This window comes from Marmota flaviventris, chromosome 1 (genome assembly GCF_047511675.1).
Source record: "Marmota flaviventris isolate mMarFla1 chromosome 1, mMarFla1.hap1, whole genome shotgun sequence".
Lineage (NCBI taxonomy): Eukaryota > Metazoa > Chordata > Mammalia > Rodentia > Sciuridae > Marmota > Marmota flaviventris.
Window position 1 is genome coordinate 116,471,852 of NC_092498.1, and position 21,814 is coordinate 116,493,665.

Consider the following 21,814-nt stretch of genomic DNA (forward strand, 5'->3'; position numbering starts at 1 on the left):
GGTCCATAGCCAAACATCTCCTTTACCTGATAGGCCATGGTTCCTTGTTCCCTTGCAGATACACCCACACCCCTAGAAGAAAGACTGATGCCCAATGTATATAGGCCAAGGAACCTATGCTACAGCTCAAATTTAACTGAGCTCCCTGGCAGCCAGAGTGCAAAAGGAAAGAGGCTCTGCAGCATGGCTTGCCACGTCCATAAAATGAAAAGCAACCTGTTTCTTGGGTCAGTCAGAACTCTCAGTGCCAAGGCCTGACAGAGGTGCTTCTTGATGTGTTCTCATAAAGGGGACGCCAGGGGACAGAGTCAGTCACCCCATGCGTTTTAGTCCCAGCAGCAGAGCACTGCATTCAATAGGGGCCAACCTACAGCTCCCACAGGGACTCAAACCAAAGTGGCATCTACAAGGACATCTGCTGCAGGGACGGGGACGAGGGTGCAGAGCAGGCCGGGAGGGGCGGGAGACTCACCCTGTGCACGTGCTCCTCATCCACCTCCGTGACGGTTTGGTCAGCGTCCAGGCAAAGTCGTACCCTTCCCGCGGGCAGGTCGGCTGTCCCCTCGTCTGGCTTTAGTACCGTGGCTGGTGGAGAGCCCAGAGGGAGGACAGGAGGGACAGGAAGGGGAGGACATGAGGGGGAGGGAGGGGAGGAGAGCATGTTTGAGCCAGGCCAGCTGCAGCGGGGCTCAGGCCAGGCCAGGAAGGGCGACCTGCTCACCCCTTGGGGTCTGTCCGCATGGAGGGCACTGAACTGTGACCCCAAGCCCTCTAAAGACAGGGGCTGAGGCTGACTTGCAGCAGTGCCAGGAACAGAGCAGGCATCCTGAGGGTTGGGTGAACTGGACATCTCACCCCTAGACCTGGGATGGCAGAGACTGGCACTTCCCCTTGGGGTACCCTGGCAGACATTGCTAATCAATCACTGTCCCCCGCCTGTCCTGACGGCAACTCGGAACCACTTCCAGCAGCTCATCTCTGCCAGCTGCTCCTAGACCCTCGGTTCCTGTGGGACACCGTAGGAACCAGCCCGATTTGTGGCATTAAACCCATTAATTAATTATCAAGGCTCAGATGTCTTTGATAACAGTACTCAGCAGGCCAGCTCCCCAGGGTGAGGTGACCATCGGCTATTCCCACTGCCTCAAAGGCCATGTGTGCCCTTGCCAGTCTCTGCTGCACCCTAAGCATAACCAGGGCCTCCACGATGACAACCACCAGCAGCAAAGGGCACAAGAAGAGAGAAGTAGAGCCCGCCCCCCTCCCGTGGCACCGACACCCCTCATTACCAAGAGTAAATCCGTCCTTCTGAACCAGCCAGACTTTCTCTGCCTGGTACCATCTGTCCTCAGGAGCCTGGGAGCAAAAGATCACACCGGTTAAACTGACAAAGTGACAGCAGTCCTGCCTCGGAAGCTGGGACACCCGTCGGGCAGTTGCCCACAGTGTGGTCTGAGACCAGCGAGGAAATCAGAATCACAATGCAGACTCCGGGGCCCTGGCCTTTTGAACAACGGGAACCCCCAAGACGCCCAAGAATCTGCATCTCAACCAAGATGCTATTTTGGCCACCTCAGCTGTCAGACCTGCTGGGTGACAGGTGAGTAAACCGAGCCCCGCCCCCAACGGAGGGAGATTTGCAGGTTGAGAACCTTCTCTCCCAGCGCAGAATTCCAGCCCGGGAACCTCAAGACCCTTGCCAGCCAAAAAATGCCACCCCCTCCTCTGGGTGCCCCAGGACTCCCCCTCCCCCAGTTCCCCATCCTGTCCCCTGTCCACCTCCACGGTCACCAGGGCAGCTCCTTCCCGCCACCTCCCACGCCCGTGGGCCCCAGCACCTGGTCTGAGTCTCCGCTCTGGCCTCCTCTGCTGTCCTCCTGCAGGGCTGTCCCCTCCTCGGGCTGCGTCTGCCCGACCCCCGGGGTCTCCGCAGGCCTTGGGCTTCTGTCCAGCTGCGGCAGCCCGGGCCCGTCCCCGTCCTGGGCTCTGGCGCAGGGCTCCTGCGCTCTGCCTTGCGGCGCGTCCTCCTGTCCGGCTGCCGCCAGCGACGGCCCCTCTGTAGCCACCTCCTCTGGGGCTCCGGCCGCCCCCGGGGCCTCCTCTGGCCTGGCACAGGGCTCACCTGTCCGCCCAGGTGCGCCTGCCGCCTCCGGCTCCCCGGGAGCGCCCCCTGGCGGCGGCAGGCTGCCCTGCGCTGTGCCTCCTGCCGGCTCCTCGCTGCCGGCCCTGAGCTCACCTCCTTTGTCCTTCTTGCTCTGGGGACCACCCCACTTACTCTTTCTGCCCAGGGAACCGCCCCATTTCCTCACTTGGACTCGAGGCCCAGAGGGCTTCCCTTCAGTCCCCACGTCCTTGGGCAGACCCCCCTTCTCGGTCTTGCTTGGGGGATCCCCTCCCTCCTTCTCCACCGCCCCTGGCTGCCCCCCATCACCTGCCCCTTGGGTTTGGGGCCTGGTCCTCTGCTCCTCTTTGCCCTGGGGCTCACCCCCTTTCAGCCCTTTGGTCTGGGGTCCCCTGCCCCCCTTCTCGCCTTCTGATCCTTGGCCTGGGTCCCCAAGACCCCCAGTCCGGGTCTTCTCAGGCTTGGAAGCCAAGTTCTCAGTGGAGACCTGGGACCCAGAGGGACTCCCTGGGGTCTCCCCTTGCTTTTCGCCCCCAGGGTCTGTGACTGCGGGTGGTGTCTTGCAAGTGGGGGGATCACGGGGCTGGGTCCTCTGCTCTGGCTGGGGTGCTCCCGGGTCCAGCCTGGCCACCATCAGCAGCACATCGCCCCCCAGCACACCCCTCCTGAAGGGCAGGCTCTTCTTGGCTGGAGTCGCCGTGGGGCCTGACTCCTGGGGCTTCTCGCCATTGATGCTGGTCATCAGTGCAGGGGCAGTGCTGCCGGCCCCCTGGCTCTCCTTGCCCGGAATGCTTGTGCCCTGGGGAGGGGCAGACTGGCTGTCCTGGGGAATCTGTTGGCTTCCAGATTTTGTGCCCCTGTTGGTCTTGCTGTTTGGTGGACTGGTGGAAACTTCTGGGATCTAGGAAGAGACCACCACCATGCTTAGCTGCTCACTGACCCTCTCTGGGTGCTTCCCGACTCCCACCCTCCCCAAAGTTTGTCTGTTCTTTACATGTTCATCCACCCACTCATCCACTCTGAGCTTCTCATGCACCTCCAAGGCCCAACAGGCACCGTGACGGTCAGTGAGGCTTGGCCCACAGCCTCAAGGCCAAGAGGCAGAGTGGGAGGAGAGAGGATCCCAACAGAACCAAGTTCAACCCCAGACTCTGCCTCTCCCTAGCTGTGAAGCCTTGGGTAAATTGCTTCCCCTCTCTGAACTTGTTGACTTATCAACAAACTGAGGATCTTAAAGGCCTGCCTTGCAGGGCGGGTGGGACAATTTGTGATAACACACAGAAAATGAGCCAAGCGCATAGTATGTCTTCAGTAACTATAGCAGGCGCCTCTGCTGCTATTGTTATTGGTATTGTTATTTATGCCTTGATTCTTCCTGCTGGGCCAGAGAGGATCAGGGAAAGGACTCGGGTCCTGTCATTAAGGATCTCTTCTCATTCCTGGCTCCAATATTCTCCTGCTGGGTGACCATAGATGGCACCATGGGTTCTCACTGAGCCCTGCCTCTGCACACGGAGACCTGGGGGCTGCTCCCCCCTGTGTCTATACCTCAGTCTTGCAGATGCCTGAGCCTAGGTACCGGGGCTCTCACCCTCCCCTGACATGCACACGTGCTGGGGTCATGTTGACCCCTCCTCAGAGCCTCCCCTGTGTCTCCTTCCCCAGGCCCAGTCTCTCTCATGGGCCACCGCCACAGCCTCTGATCTGAGCTCTCTTCTATTGGCCACCATTCATTTTAAACCTGATCAAAAGATTTTGACAGCTGCCCACAGCCTACAGGAGAATCATCCAAACCGTGATCAGACAGCCAGATCCTCAGCGAGATGTCCCCAACTGTCCCTGTCCAAGCTTTGGCTGCTCTGGGCACCTCTAACCAACCCAGTGGCTTCCCTGCCTCCACATGTGCCCATGCTGCGCTCACGCCCCAGCCTTCAGCTTTTATACCCAGCTCAAATGTCACCCCTTGGCAAATCCATTGCCTGAAGCCCTCAACTCGAAGTTGTCTCACACATCCACAAAGTCCCAGAGCCTGTCACAGTAGTGCCCACGTTCTGCACCCCATTTTAGTTTATCCCTGTGTCTTTCCTGTTTTCGGGGTCCATGCTGCCAAAGCACAGTCTCCATCTTTGGCTGTGGTGATAATAACAGGATTAGAGCAGCACATGCAGCCCTTTCATAACAGGCCATGACCCAATGTCCTACTGAACCCCCATAAGGACCCAGTGACAGGTTCTGCACTTTGCCCCATTCTACAGACAAAGATGCAGACATGAAGATATCCAGTGACCCCAAATACAGAGTGGGATTGTAAATCCAGGTCTCTGGACTCCAACGCCACACACCACGTTACCTTCCTTGTTTTGTTCTAAGGCTCTTTGGAATCTCCTTGGGAGCTTGAGGAAATGCACATGATTTGTCCCCACGCCCAGAAACTCCAAGGTTGTCGGTCAGGGTTTTGGCTCCTCCCGAGATGATCCCAATGTGTAACCAGAGCCAAGGGCCATATCTCTGGTACTGAGTGGCTCCGCCTGACCTTCCGGGGCCAGCAGGACATCAGCTCCGAATGGGGGCTGGCTGCACTTGGCAGGCCGCACCACTGTCTGCACTGTTTTTGAAAAGTGAATCACTGCCTTATTTTTAACCAGCTGCCACGGGTGACCATAGACAGTGACATGGAGACGTGCCAAACGGGAGAGCCAGCCCTGGCCTTGCCCCCTGCACACACGCACACATGAATTCTCCTCCTGGGATTGTATAGTCATGAAAGCTCCGGGCCCCCTGCACCCCACTTAGCATTTGAAGGAAACAGCACCTGTGCAGTCACTGGCCAGGGGGAAAGTCACAGCACATCTATTTTACAGACGAGGAAACCAAGGCCAGAGGATGGGAGGACTTTGGCCTGGACTTCATGACATGAAGGGGCAGGAGCCGGAACCCAGGTCTCCGTGACATGCCACCGGGGCCTGTCATTGTTCCAGGGCTTCCTGGCCTGTCTTTGGCCCTCACTGGTGGGTGACTGGAGGGGATCGGGCCACTTCCCAAGCCTTGTTTTCCCTTCCTGCAAAGTGGGGATGGGTTCCAATGACCATGGGTCATTGGGTTCCTGCAGGACCATGTGAGGAGCAGAGGGACAGCTGGGCCAGGTCAGGGGAGCGGATGAGGATCATTTACTGGTCGGGACAAAAACAAAATCGAACTGGCCAGAGCCAGCCAGGGCTTGCAGCCTCGCTGGTATTCTCAAGGCCCCTGCTCAGCCCCAGGGACATCTTGGCCTGTGGTGCCGCCACCTGTCCTGGCCTGAGGCTGCCCATCTCCTGTCTTGGCTCTCAGTCTCCACCAGCCCAGCAGGGGCAACTGATCCCCTCTCTCAGCTCAGTTCTGTTCCTTTACTTGCTCCCAGGGATGCCACCAGGAATGTCACCAGGGCCTGTGGACTTTCAAGGCCCCACACGGGCCACCCCCTTCACCAGGCCAGCCCTTCCCCAGATGGCTCCTGAGAGCACAGAACACTGACTCATGCCCTGCAGCAAGTGACGTGAACTTCCCAGGCCTCAGTCTCCACCTCTGATAAATGGGTCTGATCCCATCCACCCCACTGCTGTGTGGGGTCCCTGCTGCACCCGTGAGCAGCCAAGTGAGCATCATTTCATGACAAACAGCACACAGTGACTCTTATCATGATCTCACAAGTGCCAGAAGATTCCACATTGGCCTCCTGCCTTAAGTCAGGCAGGGGTGGGGACACAGCCTCTCCTCTCTGCTGTGTTCCCCCACAAAGTCTTGACGGGGGCGTCTCCACAGCTGCTGCTGTTCAGGATGTCTCTGACATAGCAAAGTCCACAGTGAGTGACAGGCCTGGTCAGCCAAACAGGCTGGAGCGGAGTGGGAGGCGGAGCCTGGATGGCCCCGGGACTCCCCGGCCTGATCACCGCAGCATTTGCCTTGGCCTCAAGGGGGCGCTGGAGAGACGCCCTGTCCCCAAGGTGGCCTTTGCGCTACGTGGGGTTCAACAGTGGCTTCACCCCAGCACCTGCTCAGAACAACCGAAGGACTGAGCGGACGGCAGCCAATAACAACGGACGCCCGCCAGGGCAGGGTCCTGAGTCCCAACGTGGCCACGCACTGACCCCTTAATTATTGGGTGGTGGCTATTTCAGGGAACTTGGGGGAGCATGGCAGCCACAGGACACTGTGGGCCTTAGGGTTATGCGCACTTGCTACCATATTTTAACACCCACCCAGCCAGACCTGCGAGCACCAACCAAATTCTGTTTTCTGCTTACACTAAACTCACTGTGCATCTTAGTCCGTGTCTACTTCCTCCTATTTGCAAAAGTCAGAATAAAACAATCCCCATCATCATAGATCAACCGACCACTCATTCATTCCTTCATTCATTCAACAACCATTTGTTGAATAATCCCTACAAGACATGCTCAAGATAAGTCACAAGATCCAACCATGGCCGTGGTTTCCATAATAAACCAGACATAGGAAACGGTGGAAGTCAGGAAGGAGGGCGATAGAACGTCCAGATGCACAAACTGAGATGGGTTGTGAAGGTGGCAGAGGAGCCCGACCACCCACCAAATTCAAGAAAAGACGTTCCTCAAAGTGGGGGCGTTAGGAGCAAAGACAGACGCGAGGCCACTTACCTCTTGTTCTGGGGAGGCCAGCGCCGCCTGCTTCCTCTGCCTGGCTTCCTTGGACTCTTTCTCCGTCTCGCGGACCAGTTGCCTGATGAAGCCCCCCGGGATGACGGAGAAGAGGGGAGGGGGCGAGGACGGCGGAGGAGTCTTGTCCTCTTCCCGGATCTGTGTTGCAGATGCAGGGAAGGAAGACCAGTGAGCCCACCCGCAGGCTGAGGTCGCCAAGGCGCCTGGGCCGGTGAGGAGGAGAAGTGCCACCAAGCGCAAGAGCGAGAGGATGCGCAAAGCAGGTGGCGCTCCGCAGGAGCCGGGGGCTTGGGACAGAGCGTGATGGGGACAGGGAGCAGCAGAGCCAGTCGGTGGGTCTCCTCCTGGCTCCCGTGGCGCTGAGACCTGACTCTGGGCCACAGACCTCAGGTTCCCTTCCTTGGCTGGGGACAGACCCTTCCCTGGGAGGACGGCGCAGAAAGGAGCTTCTCGGGATTCCCGAGGGGATGGGTCCCAAGGATCCACCCGCGCTCTCCTGCCCACCGCTTGGAGTTGATATAGTACTTGCTCACTTAGTAATCACTCCCTGTGTGCTGGGCACAGGGCCGGGCGGGGAGGCCGGCTGCCCTGGTGTACACAGTCGGCCCCTTTGTCCCTGGATCCTGCATCCCATCCCTAGACTGGACCAACCGTGGGTGGAAAGTGTTCAAGGAAAACAATGGCGTAAACCGTGCAGGCTACGACTCACCAATGACTTAACAGCTATTGGGGGAGTCGGGTACCAGGGAGTGAACCCAGGCGCATAATCACTGAGTACACTCCCAGCCCCCTTTTATTTTTAATTTTGAGATAGTCTTACTGAGTTGTTTAGGGCTTTGCTAAATTGCTGAAGCTGGCCTTGAACTTGAGATCCTCCTGCCTCAGCCTCCCCAACCGGTAGGATCACAGGCATGCACAGCTGCGCCCAGCAGTATAACAGCGTTTGCTTTAACTATGCAGGACGTTATCTGCAGATATGACACCGTTTTATATAACGGACCGGATTATCTGCAGACTTCCATGACTGCAAGGGTCTATACCTAGTTCCTGTGGACTCTCAGGAGCCCTGTGCAAGGACCCAACCCTGAGGCTGCAGCCCTCTGCACTGACCTCTCTGCCTGCTTGGTGGTCCTTAGACCAGGACCCAGGCAGCCAGGGACTCCCCAGCACTGGGTCCTAAAACGGTCACCTGGACACCAGCGATTTTGCCCTAGAAATGGAGCCAGACCAGAGCCGGCTGGACGTGCTTGTAGCTGAGATTCCCTGCTGGCCACAGTGACCTTGGGGGCTGAGACCTGGAACTCGCTGTGGCCAGCTGGGGTGTGTCTTTAACCCTCTTCACTGTCACTCCCACAAGAAAGAAAAAAATCAGCAGTGCTTTCTACGGAGGAGCCACACACTGGCCTAAAATAAACTCGTCATCAAGGTCCTCTGTGCCCAGATCGCGGGCAGGCAAGCTGGGGTCCCAACCACCCCACTCTTCCTCTGTCCCTCTGGATGCAACCAGGACCCACTCGATGTGAGGAGGTGAGCCCAATCCTAGCGTCCACCTCTGCTGTCCCTCACACGCTCCTTGAGCTACGGCCAGGTCAGACTGCAGGCAGGGGACAGCCAGCAGGCAGCAGAGGAGGCCTCTGCCCCCTCCCGTCTGCCCCCATGGTCGGATCCCAAGCACGGGAGGGCCCTTCCTGAGACCTGGGGAAGCAGCCACAGAGAAGAAAGAACTAACTAGAAGGGAGTCGTGTCCTGTTCTCCATGGTGATGAGGCGGGGGCCATGGTCTGTCTATGCCCCCCGACACCCCGCTCCTCCCACTCCCCTGCCCCAGGGCTCATCAGGACACAAGGGAGTGAGGTGGACAGCTGGTCACCCTGGCTGCCCAGCCTCCCCCAAGGAACAGGGTGGACAGGCAGCCCTGAGAGGAGCCAAGGGCAGGGCCCTAATGCCCCGCTGGGTCAGGAAGGCCTTGGCTAAGCAAGCTGGCTGGGCGGTGATGGGAAGCAGGATGGATGTGTCACAGGCAGAACTGGATGTGACCCCCCCACCCGAGGAGGGAAGGGCTGGCTTGGGCCACTCAGATTTGTCCTCCAGGACTAGAGTTGGCCCCTGAAGCCCCAGTCCCAGCCCCGGCCACCACTTTCCTTCTGCTCCCACAAGGCGAGGCGTGATGAGATGGCCATGCTGAGGCAGCCCTGCTGGGGTGGTGAGGCGATGAGCTGGTGAGCCGAGATGGCGCTCCCGCCAGACAGCACGGAATGAGGCTCTAGGGACACACGTAGCACATGAGATGGGTGGACACAGGCCTGGCACAGACACAGCGGGAGAGAAGAGAGAGATGGTTAGACCTGGGCACAGTCCCACCCCACTGCCACCAATGCCATAAATCACGACTAGATGGGGATGGGACAAGCAGGGACAGCTACCGCCCTTCACTCCTGCCAGGAATACTGTCAGCAAGGAGGCCACTGGCCATAGAGTGCACAGGACCCCTCACCCTCTTCCTCTCGGCTCCACACTTGAACTTTACACAGTCAGGAAAAATACACAATTATCCACATGCATCTCAGCAGCTTTCGAGAGAAGACCTGCAGGACTGAGTCCCCTCCGAATGTTTTCAATGACAATTTTATTGATAAAACTTCAGGAACCGGGCTCCAGGGGACTTTCCAGGTGCTGGAAGTCTGAGTAATGATTTCTGAATCACCTCATACGGAAAGCTCATGCCACTCTGCGACGAAGATTGGCCCCTTAGGCTGAGGACTGGGCTCAGTGTAGAGCCCTTGCCTAACCTGAGTGAGGCCCTGGGTCTGGTCCCAGCCACACGTACACACACACAGCACACACACAACACACACACACACACACACCACACACACACACACACCACACCACACACACACACACCACACCACACACACACCACACCACACACACACACCACACTTCACACACATACCACACACCACACACACCACACACACACATACCACACCACACACACACACCACACCACACACACACACCACACACACACACCACACCACACACACGACACACACACACCACTCCACCCACACACACCACACCACACAACCCACACACACCACACCACACCCACACACACCACACCACACACACCACACATACACAGCACACGTACTCACATACCACACACACACCATACACACACCACACACACAACCCACACACACACCACACCACACACACACAACACACACACACACCACACCACACACACACCACACCACACACACACACATACCACACACACACACACACAACACACACACACACCACACCACACACACACCACATACACACACACCACACCACACACACATACCACACACACCACACACATACACCACATACACCACACACACCACACGTACTCACATACCACACACACACCACACACACAGACCATACACATCACACCACACACATACACACACACCACACACACACACACACTCCTCACAGACTGGACATGTTCCTGTATATAAATTATCTCAATTTCAAAAGATAAATAAAACACCACGAGGGCCCCGACCCTTCCACACGCCCACTGTTCCCTCAAAGGAGCCTCGCACCACGGACAGTGGGGTTTCTTTTTTGAAGGGGTGTCTGGTTGTGTACTTTGATCACGCAGTTGGGGCAGGATCCATAGCTCGCAGCTGGCCCCTGGCTTTGGGGAAAGGATTTAATCATCCAATTGAGACCCTTAAAAATATTCATTGTTTTGGCCCCCAAAAGCTCTATTCTCTGAAGAACTTGGAGGAAGTCATCTGAAACCAGGAATGTTCATCACTGTGATGTTTACATCATTGAGAAAGATAACAGTGTGGGCAGCCAGAGGATGTCAAATACCATCAAGGACATCCCCAATTTTTTTTTTTTTTTTTTTTTTTTTGTACTGGGGATTGATTGAACCAGGGGCGTTTAACCACTGAGCCATGTCCCAGCCCTATTTTGTATTTTATTTAGAGACAGGGTCTCACTGAGTTGCTTAGCACCTCACCGTTGCTGAGGCTGGCTTTGATCTCGTGATCTCGATCCTCCTGCCTCAGCCTCCCCAGCTGCTGGGGTGACAGGTGTGCGCCACCACACCCAGCAGTTGTTCTTTTTGACATGTGTTTTTCAATTTTATTAATTGCTTCATTCTGATTATACATAACATGGGATTTAAAGCAGCTTTATTGAGATTTACTTTATCTGCTATATTCACAATGTACAATTCAATGCCTTTTTCCCCTTTATGGCGATGGAGGTGGGGTGGGGGGTGAACCCCCGGGCCCTGCACCTGCTATACCACTGAGCCACGTCCCCGGGGAATATAGATGAGCTGTAATAAATCTACAGTTGTGCGGCTCACACCACCATCTAGCTCTAGAACATTCTCACCACGCCATAAACAACGCTCATGCCCACTTACAGTCACTAGCTGTTTACGCCGAGCCCCGGCGACCCTCCATCTCCTTCTGTCCTGTATTTGCTCTCAGTGGAAGGACACAGCACTGGCTCTCCCACATCTGGCTTTGCAGTTCCCAACTCCCGAGCCTTATCCTGCCCTGAGGCGGCTCCATGGCATGCAAAGACCACCAGTTGCTGGGTATTTATTTGGGCTGTTTTCACTTTGGGTGTCTTAAATAATGTCGCGACGAACAGTTCCACACATGTGTTTTCATTTCTCTTGGAGATTCCCAGGAGTGGAATTCCATGGATTCCACGGCGAATTTGTGTTTGATTTTTTCCAAGAAACTGTCGAGCTCTTTTCCAAAGTGGTTATCCGGTTTCCTACTGACCTCCCGTGTGTGGGGGAAGCTTTGTGGGGTCACAGTGAGGGGCGCTCACCTTAGCTTGTACAGTGAAGAAGGCAGATGCCCTGGTTGGGTAGGGTTTAAGTGTGTCCCCAAGGGTTCCTGTTCAAGGCCTGGCTGTGTTGAGATAGGGGACCTTTAAGAGGCGGAGCTTGGTGGGAGGTGGTTGGGTCATGGGAGGCGTGCCCTTAGAACGGATTAGGTAGTTCTCCTAGACCCTGGGTAGTTCTTGCCAGAGGATGGATTGCAAGCCTGGCCTCTCCCCTTTCTCTGGCTTCCCTCCCCCATTGTGATACCATCCACCATGTGGTCCTCAGCGGAGTCAAGCTAGTGCCAGCATCATGCCCTTGAGCATCCCAAACTTTGAGTAAATAAGCCTCTTTCCTTCCTACGTTAACCAACCTCAGATTTTTTATTATAGTAATGGAAAATGGACTGCAATATCAGAGTATAACATTATGTACATGAAAACTGTCCAAAATGGCAGGACCCAGTGGCACACGCCTGTCCTCCCAGCGGCTTGGGAGACTGAGGCAGGAGGATCACAAGTTTAAAGCCAGCCTCAGCAACTTATGAAGGCCCTAAGCAACGGAGCAGGACCCTTTCTCAAAATTTTTGTTTGTTTGTTTTTTAAAGAGGGCTGGGGGTGTGGCTCAGTGGAAAAGCCCCCCCTGGTTTCAGCCCCTGGTACCAAAAAACAGAAAACCGTCCACAATGGACAAATAACCAAGCCCTCCACATGAAAGACCAACCGGGGGAAGTGCCCCACGGCCTTCGTGGCGGTGCCTTGAGTCCTCCTGGACCCCTCGCTGCTCTTCCTGGAGGATGCCTTTCCGTCCCCAGCTGTCACAGCCACACTGACCCACCTCTCCCAGGCGCTGACTGACGGCTCAGGGGCTGCAGCAGGTGGGGGCGGAGCCCGGGGCCCCGCCCAGCTGCCCCGCGAGCACCGCGTCCTCTCGCGAGAGCTCCCAGCGCGCTCTCTCCGGCCCCGAGGCCGGCGGTGCCCCTTGGTAGCTCGACGTCGCTCACGGGAGCAGTTGACACCCCTGCAGTTGGCACCTCCCACAAAACGGGGCTTTGACCCGAGGAGCGGCTGCCCACGGGCCGCCAGCCCCGGTCCCTGGCAGAGTCCATCCTGCCTCCGCCGCGGCCTCGTGGGGACATCTCAGCGGTGACCAGGGCCATGCCCAAGGGCGAGACCCCAACACGTCGGAGCGCAGACAGCCCAGGGGACACAGCCGAGCCCCCAGCGGGAAGCTGCAGGATGAGGCCGCAGGGTGGGAGGAGGAGGCAAAAGGCGTGTCCCCGCCTGTCCCTCGGGGGACACTGGAGAAGCCCCCAGTGACTCACAGGCCACCGCCTGCGGCTGGAGCCAGGTTATGAATAGGCCTGACGTGTGGGTGACGTGGCTGTGCTGGCTCCGTCCCCTCCCCTTCAGCCAGGCCCACTAGCCGCCAAGAGTCACCCCCAGCGGAGGCTCCAGGGGGAGTCCTGCCCTGGTGGAGGCTGCGGCCGCCCCTGCATGGGTCACTAAGCCGGTTCCCACAGAGCACCGGGCTCCCTGGGCCGCCCCCGGCTCCCCGCCAGCCCCACTGACCCAGGGCCCGGAGCCAGCGCGCACAGGCTTCGCCCAGCTGTAATTTAAGCAAGTGGCCTTATCACCACGGGCCCTTCCAGCCTGCAGCCCCCGCCGGCCTCGCCAGCTGCCGTCTCAAGGCCAGGAGGAGGACGCGGACGTGGAATTCTCACTGAAGGTCTCAGCCTCCCGTGGGGGTGAGGGAGGCTGGCACTGCTTCGAGGCTAGAGATGGCTGGAGACCATTCTCCATGTGTCCATGCCGATCTGAACCTCTGGGCGGCCCTCCAGGCAGACCTGCTGCCCCCAACTCCAGCCCCACAAGGCCACTGTCTGCACCTGTCCCATAAATAAGTGCCCAAGTCTTTGTGGTGACCCATAGGGCCCCTTAAGACCACCTGTTCTGCCTGGCAGGGTGGCAAACACCTGTCATCCCAGCTGATCAGGAGGCTGAGGTAGGAGGATGGCGAGTTCAAAGCCAGCCTCAGCAAAAGTGAGGAGATAAGCAGCTCAGTGAGACCCTGACTCTAAATAAAATACAAACTAGGGCTGGGGTGTGGCTCAGTGGTGGAGTGCCCCTGAGCTCAATCCCCAGTACAGCCCCTCCAAAGGAAAAAGAAACTCCCCTGTCCAAACAACCATCCTTGTCCATCCTCCAGGATGGAACCCTCTGAGTACACCCTTCCAGGCAGATTTGCACCCCAGGGCCTTTGCATATGCTGTTCCTTCTGCCTTAAATGCTTTTTGTTCTGCACATCTCATAAACCTATAACCCTCCATTTAAATTGGAGCATAGCCTCCCATCCCACCCCTCTCCCCTTCAGAGTCAGAATTTCTGTCTTCACTTTTTTTACTTGATAAAATACTTGTTAAATGGATGAGTGAGTGGATGAATGAATGACTAGGGCCATGGCTGGGAGGGGTTTCTGACATCCCATGGTGCTGTGTTCACACAGGGGACACAGGATCATGGCCCTGGTTTACCTCCTGGGAGACCCTGGGAAGCTCTCGGAGCCTCGGATTGTTCAGCTGTGAAATGGGGACACATTTGAAGCAGGAGTCCCTGGTAACTTCTCTCCATCATCTTTTCATTTCCACTTATGATGACTGTGACCCAGAGACCCCAGCCCAGGCCCCAGCACCCAGGGACTCTCTGACACTTAGGGAGAACCAAGATACCTCCTGACCCCTAACCTGCCCCAGAACCCTGAAATTCCCACTGAACCTAGAATCTAACTACATTAAGCTCTCTTGGCCATTTATCCTCACTACGGTGCCACAAGGTTGGCATTATTCCCATAGAGCACACAGCAGCTCAGAGAGGCTAAGGCCCTTGCCTGGGTCACCCAGCAAGAAGGTTGAGGAGAGAGCTGCCTCCCGATGCATCTGACTCCCTGGGTGGAGGCCAAGTCCCTGTCACAGCTCCACATCAGCCATGTAAGAGACCACCAAGCTGGTGGGGCCAGGCTGAGGGTTCACAGGAGCCCTCTATCCAGTGGCAAGAAGTGGGACCCTGAGAGGTGGCTCAGGGGGGTAATGCATTGAGGGGGCGGGATGCCGGGAGGCATTGCGGGCACTTACTTTGCACCTGTTTGGTTTTTGATGGCCGCACTGGTACTGCAGGTGGGTCAGCCGGGGATCAGTGAGGTCAACTCACTCAAGGCCTCAAGGAGGAGGGGAGAGGACCCAGAAGCCTCAATCCCTGTTCCTTGGCCACCACTCTGAGGTCCTTGTCCCCCCACCACGTGAAAGGGAGGAGGTAAGGAAAGAAGAGCCAGGGATCACAGTGGCCCCCGGGCATTCTGTGTGCTGGGAACAGGAGGGGATGATGTCCGCAAGTTACCCCATCCCAGGACACACAGGTAGAGGGAGGGGACATAACCAGGAGGAGGTGGGGCTACTTCTGGGACACAGATGGTCTGACTTCAGAGGCTGTGCCTAGGCCACTGCAGCAGGCTGGTCTCCCAGCTCACCTTCCACTTGTCCCTGCACGCAGCAGTCCACACCACCCTCCTCCACCATCTGTCCTTGTCCCTGCACTCAATCCGCCAGACACTTAGGGGAGGTCACTGTCTATCCTCTGTCCTTTCCATCTCGGCTTGGAATCCCGTCCTGCCCACGGGGCCCTTGGGCACAGGGGGAGATGCGCCACCCAGGTGTGGGGGCTGCCTGAGCCCTGCTCTCTCTGGAGATCCCACAGGACTAAGCCAGGCACACCGAGCAGAGAGGATGCCGGGGGCTTGCAGGCACCCCCTTGAGCCCCTGGCCCTTCGTTTTGCGGGATGCACCATCCGTCCTCCCGTCCTGCCCTGCGCCTGCAGGGTTGGCCTACGTGGGTCCTCCCTGCGCCACCCTTGCTGTCCCCCTGACTGGTTCAACTAATGGAACCCTGCATCACAGGGGACCACAGGGACGTAGCGCAGCTCTTCCCTGGGGGGCGGCCACGGGTGGACAGCCCCTCTCCACCAAAGGCCACTCCGGGCAGCCCTCTCCACTCCCCCGTCCCTCCAAGCAGCTCCTCCTAGTACGACCCCAGGGTGCTGCCCTGTCCCTTAAGGGAGGCTCAGCAATTTTTTGTGTGCAAAGGGCCAGATGGTGGCCCTCTGGAGCACCGAGGGCTGGGAGCGCGTGGGCCACAAGTGCTCTGTTGGCCCTTGTAGCTCGAGAGCAGCTCTGCCCGGTGTGGGAATGAGCGGGCTTGTGAATGGGCGCAACCTGATTTCTACACCAGGGGGAGAGTGGCATGGGCCGGCGGGCTGTCCCTTGCTGGCCCTGGCCTCGAAGGCTGCATCACAGCCTGCTTCCGCGTGGGTGCCGTTAGACGCCCTCCTGTGCGCTCCTTTGATGCCCCGCTGGAGCCATCCCTCTGCACCCTGCAGGGGCCCGCGCCCAGGAGGAGGAGGCCAGGAGAGGCACCCACCTCCCCCGCTCCCTCCCCGTGGGCTCCAGTCTGAGCCAAGCTGTGCTCCTCCATCCCCCACCGCGAGGCCCCCTGAGGTCCCTCTCTTCCTTCCCACCACGGCCAGCCTCTGGGCGCCCCAGTTCTCTTGCCTCTGGGCGCTCTGCTGTTCTCTTACCCAACACATGTCCCCGAGGAGCTCCTATGACACAGGCTCCCAACACACTGAAGGTGCTATTTTCTGGGAGGACCTAGTTGGTCACAGCCAGGGGCAAGGAGACCTCAACTCCCACATCAGCACTGGTAGACGGGTTCTTTGGGACCGACTCTAAGCCCTTGTCCCACCCCATGGCAGTAGAGAGCTGGGGCTGATTGTCAATGTCTGCCCTGGGGGGGCCTGGGGGGAGGCGCAAGGCCTGTTTGCCACGCTCCGGTCACGTGGACAAAGTGACTCCACCCAGCTCACTCAGACCCGGCCAATGGCCAAAGAGCCAGACCATGACAAAAAGGGTCTGTGAGCACTTCACCAGGTGGCCTGAGTGCGGGGCACTCCTCAGGCCTGGGGCCATTACGACTTCATTAGAGTGTCCTTTGGCAGCAGGTTGATTAAGTCCCAGGTTGACTGAACTTCCAAATGCTTTGCACACCTGGAATCCCAAGTTATAGAGTAGATGTTTCTTAAGAAAATTACACAGAAAACAGCCTCCCCCAGCACGTTGGCTCTCGCCTCTCCATATCTGTAGTTGCCCTGCTGACCTCCGATGGCCTCATGCTCCTTGATGAACCGAGCCATTGGCCACTAGGGCTTCCCATGCACATCAGCTTGACTGACTGGTAGTCGGGGCTGTCTGCAGTGTCAGACGGAGAAGATCCTAGGCTATGTCTGGATCCAGCAGGGAAGCTGCTGTGATGGACTAGTGATGTCTGCCCCAGGCGTGGCACTGGTCAGGGGACACCTGTGCCGAGTATCTGCTATTTCCAGGCTGGTGTTTCTTCCACCACAAGGAAGTGAGAAGCTGGTCAGACTTTGGCTGGAAGGCTGCCCTGGCTGCTTTTAGGATTTGGGTTTCCCGTGAAGATCTGATGTTTTCATTTATATTGATATGGTAGCCGCTAGCCCACGAGAGACTCGTTATGTTTATATTAATTTAAATTAAATTTAAGAATCAGCTTCTCTGTTGTATGAGCCACATTTCAAGTTTCCAATAGCCAAGTGGGATGAGTGGATACCGTGTTAGCACAGGCAAGGAGGTTTCTAGAAAGTGCTATTGGGCAGAACTGGACTGGACAGTGGTTTTCACCAGTGGGTTTTGCCAGTGGACATCTGGCAGGGCCCTGAGACATTCCTGGTTGTCCCAAGTGGACAGAAGTGTTTGGCCCCTCATGGGTCAAGACCCAGGATGCCCCTGAACACCCTGCACACATACACTGCCCCAGAGAACGCATCCAGCCCCAAATCCCTCTGGTGCCAAGGTGGTCTAGAGTGGTCTTGTCCAGGGCAGAGGAGCATTATGGGAAAGGGGACAACATCATCTTTGCTTTGAGTGACAAATGAGTGTGACATAGAAAGACGTGAGAAAAAGCCAGTCACTGTGAACAGAAAAGAGGAAAAGCAAGCCGTAGCCCTCTCTGATCCTCTTCCTGCCCCGTACAGCAGGGCAGGACCCCCTCCTCGGTGACCAAAGCAGAGCGTGACCGGCTCTGCTCTCCTCCTCCTGAGTGACACTGCCCCACCCGTTACCCTCACCTGCACCACTCATAAGCGGATGGAAAGTTCCGTCCCAGCAGACACCTCTGAGTCCCACTTTCATTTCTTTCAACACAAACTCAGGTTCCAAAGCCTCCAAATCCCACGGCCTGATCTGTAAAATGGGACTAAGGATCCGCGGCGGAGCAGGTGTCCATCTCAGCAGCTCACCCTGCTGGCTGTCCGCCATGGCGAGGAACCTCAGCCCCATCAGCACCCCAGGAGCAGCTGAGAGTGCTCAGGCGTCATGGGTGGGGATAAATTCCTGAGAGTGAGACCTGCCCTGATGTCCAGGACTGTGCTTGTGTCCTATGATTCATTTTTATTGCCCCCATTCAAACAAGAACTGAGATTAAATTCTTCCTTTCAAATCTCGGAGCATGGAAAAGCTTTGGGGGATGGAGATTGGGTCATTAGCTCTACCTTGGGGAGCCCCAGGCTGCTCCCTGAACGCCAGTCTCCAAGGCAGGGACTGGTCTAAGCGGTACTACAAAGCTGTGTGTCCTTGAGCAAGTTGCCTTCCCTCTCTGTGTTTTGAATGAACCATGGGTAAACAGAGGGGGTTAAATCGGGCAGCACTCAGGAAGCCCTGGGCTTGTCTAAAACCTTCCACCATCTTTCAAAGCATTCGATGCCACTAGTTCTAAATATGAGACACACCATACACCACCGCAGCTAGCCATCTGCTTAAGGTGGGCCATGCCGTGTGCCCCTCCACTGAGGGCCAGGCACCCCAGCACCCAGAGGGCTGTCTTGTAATGGCCACGCAGAGACAGCCAGAGGCCTGGCTTGCGGCAGCTGGGGGAGGGGGAGGGGGGTCTCTCTGGCTTAGAGACCTCTGTTCTCACCTTAGACGAAGTGGGAAAGTGCCAGTGGCCTAATCAGATCCTTGAAGGATCCACACCCTGGTAACATGTCCCCCATTCGTGACAAAGTTGATGAGCCACGTGCCACATTACCAGGCAGCGAGCGGCCTCACACCAGGGGAAGGACGCCCGTTCGAGTGGCACCAGAACCATCCGCTGGGCACCTGGGCCCACTCCCCACGATAAGTCCATCAGTCAGTAGGAGGGAGGAGCCAGGATTCCGGGGTGTGGGCCCCCAGGTACATCCAGTGTGGGAGTGGATGGCCCACGCGGGTTTGTACTTCCCTGGCAGGGGCTGGGAGGGAAACCAAGCTCTGAAGAGGCCAGGGATGTGCCCAAGGTCACGGTCAGCAAGCCCAAGCCCTGCTACTCAAAGTGACCAGACCTGTGTGGGAATGGACTTCACATCTGGTAATTAGTGACACACGGTACCAACAAAGCAGGGGACCAGGAGACCCCACTCCTCTCCTTCCTTGTCCTCATCTTCCAGGAGTGTCCCCTTCCCCGGCCCCTCCCCCCCACCCCCTCCCCTCCCCCTGGCCCCTCCCCTCCCCCCCTCCGATCCCTCCTCCTCCTCTCCCCCCTCCCCTCCCCCTCCTCCTCTCCCTTGTCCTCATTTCCCTCCTCCTCTCCCTCCTCCTCTTCTCCTTCCCCCTCTCCCTTCTAGTCTCCCTCCCCCTCCCCCTCCCCTCCCCCTCCTTCTCTCCCTTGTCCTCCTCTCCCTCCTCCCCTCCCCCTCCTCTCCCTCCTCCTCTCCCCCCTCCCTCCTCCTCTTCTCCTTCCCCCTCTCCCTTCTAGTCTCCCTCCCCCTCCCCCTCCCCTCCCCCCTCCTTCTCTCCCTTGTCCTCCTCTCCCTCCTCCCCTCCCCCTCCTCTCCCTCCTCCTCTCCCCCTCCTCTCCCTCCTCCTCTTCTCCTTCCTCCTCTCCCTCCTCATCTCCCTCCCCTCCCCCTCCTCCTGTCCCTCCTCCTTTCCCTCCTCCTCTTCTCCTCCTCTCCCTACTCCTCTCTGTTGTCCTTCTCTCCCTCCTCCTCTCCTTCCCCTCCCCCTCCTCTCCCTCTCCTCCCCCCTCCTCTCCCACCTCCTCTCCCTCTTCCTCTCCCTCCTCCTCTCCCTCCTCTTCCCCCTCCCCTCTCCCTCCTCCTCTCCCTCGTCCTCCTCCCCCTCCCCCTCCCCTCCTCCCCCTCCTCTCTTTCTCTCTCCCTCTCTCCCCCGGCCTCAGCTCTTTCCTGGGATTCCCCCAACTAAAGCCACACAGCCCTCACCTGCTCCCCCAAACTCAGGGCTCATCACCTGGGAGAAGAGAACACCCTTCTGGTTAGGAAGGAAGACAGCACCCCAGGAACCGCCATCCCTGTTGGGTACAGAGGCCCGAGGGGACACTCAGTTTTGTAAACTGGGGCACTGAGCAGGTCAGGCCTCTTCTGGGATGGCCACAAACTGAAAGTAACCCCCTAGCTTTCCAGACGGGCAGGGAGGGAGCCCAGGCCCTGCACCTGTGGGTCACGGCCAGGCTGGGCAGCCTGGAGCCCATGGAGGGCCAAGTGGGCTGTCCCCTCAGCCTTCTCCATGGGGAAGTGGCCCGGAGGCAGCAGCCCGAGGCCTGCAGCTGAGAACCTTCAGACTCCTGAGAGGCAGCTTTACCCTGAAGCACAGCCCCCACCCCGCCCCACACCAGTGCCACCACCCAGGCCACTGAGACCTGTGGATCTTCTTTCAGAGAAGAGCCTGGAAACCGGTGGGCCACATCAGACTACGCCTCTCAGGGAAGCACAAGTGACCTTAAAACCTCTGGCTATGAACCACCAGCCCCTCCCCCACCATGTACGCATCTGAAATTTGCAATTAAAAACCATTAAAATCAAAATTAAAACGGACACTCGGCAGGGTTGGAAGCGTGAAGGGCCAGAGCGCGGCTCTCTGACCACACATGGACAACTGGTGGAGCCCGAGTCGCCAGCAGCTGAGGCGGACAGAGATGCTGACCTCAGCTGGCCGGGGTTCCGCGGCGGAGGCTGCTCACTGGGGACACTGAGCGCATTCTTTCAAAGGATTTTGAAATAGCCAGGTTTCCAGGATCCGCTTAAAGAGTGTCCCCTCGGCCCAGCGCTGGCTGTACAATTCTTCCATTGGATAGTCTTGTCTTGGAAGGGAGCGACAGAGGTCACCAACCAAGGAACAAAGACCTCAGGATCCCGACAGCAGAAAGGCCCCAAATAGAGCAAAAGGACCAGGCCTCCCACTGCAGCCCCCAGGCACACTCCAGGACCTAAAAGGCCTCCGCTCTCTCAAGGTCCCCAGCACCAAACCAGCCCCTCAGTACCTTGTAGCCACCACGGGATGGGACGCAGGCACCGCTCCGCACGAGGTCTCCCCAGGTAGCCGCGAGGGCCCAGCCACAGGGAGCAGGGCAGGAGAAGGGTCAGGAGCAGCCCGCTGGCTCCTCACACGCTGCCCTCCCCGCGCCTCCGCTCCCCCTCCCTCCCGGGAGCCAATGTGATCAGCAGCTGCGTCCACAAGTCATTTCTAAAATTAGCCCATGAGCTCCAGGTCTGGCCAGGGGTGGCGTTGACCAGGCCGCGGAGAGCATGGACATATATGGTGGCATGGAGCAGGGAGGGGACAGCTCGGGACGCAAGCACATTCCCAGCCGTCATGTGTGTCCCAGGACGGGCCACACCCACCTGCTCCTGCCCCTGCCCTTGGGGAGAACCAGAGGCTGCAGGAAGGGGCGAGGGAGGAAGCAGCTCCACATTCCCACCAGAGGCTGGAAGGGAGTCTCTGGAAGGAATGCTGGCACCCCCTGGTATGCAGCCAAAGCAGGAAAACATGTCTGTGGGGTAGGAAGAGCTCCCCAGGTGGCAGGCCTATTCCAGACAACGGCCCCCATGTTATAGGTGGGGAAACTGAGGCACGAAGGCTGTGCTGACCCTGGACACTAGGTGCTATGAAACGTGCTTTGCCCTGGGGCAGGAGGAGAAGCTCAGGGTAGAGCCGGAGCTTAGCAGAAGCCTGGTTCTGTGCTCAAGCCCCAGCACGTAAAACCAGAAGGGCTTCACCCACCGCCTAGAGGGAGAGAGGCAGGGA

The 21,814-nt window shown here is 57.8% G+C and overlaps 1 protein-coding gene across 1 annotated transcript in view; it reads right to left on the bottom strand.

The window, feature by feature from the left end:
- The window catches only part of Myo18b (myosin XVIIIB), a 201,599-nt gene extending 192,622 nt beyond the window's left edge, over positions 1-8,977 (bottom strand). The window contains exons 1-5 of the mRNA XM_027955886.2: positions 8,941-8,977; positions 6,778-6,938; positions 1,839-3,023; positions 1,290-1,356; positions 473-585 (exon numbers count right to left, since the gene is read on the bottom strand). Coding sequence (XP_027811687.2) covers positions 473-585; positions 1,290-1,356; positions 1,839-3,023; positions 6,778-6,938; positions 8,941-8,977 — 1,563 coding nt within the window. The remainder of the gene's footprint in view (positions 1-472; positions 586-1,289; positions 1,357-1,838; positions 3,024-6,777; positions 6,939-8,940) is intronic.
- Positions 8,978-21,814: the final 12,837 nt, after the last annotated feature.